This window comes from Frankliniella occidentalis, unplaced genomic scaffold (assembly GCF_000697945.3).
Source record: "Frankliniella occidentalis isolate FOCC.00 unplaced genomic scaffold, Focc_3.1 Scaffold67, whole genome shotgun sequence".
Classification (NCBI taxonomy): Eukaryota; Metazoa; Arthropoda; class Insecta; order Thysanoptera; family Thripidae; genus Frankliniella; species Frankliniella occidentalis.
Genome location: NW_026267197.1, coordinates 1,038,494 through 1,039,361, shown reverse-complemented (window position 1 = coordinate 1,039,361; position 868 = coordinate 1,038,494). Strand labels below are relative to the sequence as shown.

Sequence of the window (868 nt, the reverse complement as noted above, 5' to 3'; positions counted from 1 at the left end):
AGCGTTGGGAGGAGGTGGGGCGGGGTGTAAGTGAAATCTTAGGGGGTCGGCAGAGGGGTGAAAGGGAAATGAAGGTGTGTGCGGTTGGATTTTAAACACCCTTTCGATCGTTTCCGTTGTCTGCTTGCAGGCCCAAGAGCGGCTCGATGCTGCTGTACTCTCGCAAGAAGGTGCGGTACCGCCGGGACGGCTACTGCTGGAAGAAGCGCAAGGACGGCAAGACGACTCGCGAGGACCACATGAAGCTCAAGGTCCAGGGCACCGAGGTACTGTGTGCATTTTTATTTATTTTTTTAAAAATGAGTAGTTTGTGTTGTAGTGTTGTTTGTGAGATAATTTTGCCTGAATGAGTCACTAACCAATCGCGTCTGTTCGCAGTGCATCTACGGCTGCTACGTCCACTCCGCCATCCTGCCCACCTTCCACCGGCGCTGCTACTGGCTGCTCCAGGTGAGCCTCGCTCGCGGCTCACCTGCCCGACCTCCATATCGCGGCGGTGTGACCCGCGATAATGTCTTTCTCCACCCTCCCCGCCCCGCCAAGGTGGATTAGTGTAATTTAAAACCCCCGGATCCGTCGTCGTCGCGAAAATAAGAACGAGCGAACGGCGGCGGCGACGACGGCGGTGGCGGCGGCGGCTCCTAAAAATTAAGTCTATGGCTGTGGCTATGGCCGAGAAAGGCTTGTGTGCCGGCGGACCGTTAGGGGCGGGCACCCGCTGCCTGACGCCTGCTTCCCCCACTTTCCCCCTTTCTCCTCGGCCACCCCGCTGAAACAACGACACAAAACTTTTTCATAATTGAGCAAAACGTACAAACATGTACGAGCCAAGTTCCGCGCGAGAGCCGCCCCGCCCCGACAATCTCCC

The 868-nt window shown here is 57.0% G+C and overlaps 1 protein-coding gene across 4 annotated transcripts in view; it reads left to right on the top strand.

Annotated features, from left to right (window-relative positions):
• The first annotated feature begins 132 nt into the window (after positions 1–132).
• LOC113207483 (calmodulin-binding transcription activator 1) overlaps positions 133–868 on the top strand; it is a 20,598-nt gene continuing 19,862 nt past the window's right edge. For all 4 annotated transcript variants that reach the window (XR_008011227.1, XM_052268328.1, XM_052268329.1 and 1 more), the window contains exons 1-2: positions 133–266; positions 379–450. Coding sequence is in view for 3 of the 4 variants with exons in the window: in XM_052268328.1 (XP_052124288.1) it covers positions 147–266; positions 379–450 (192 nt within the window). In the remaining variant the exon portion in view is untranslated. The remainder of the gene's footprint in view (positions 267–378; positions 451–868) is intronic.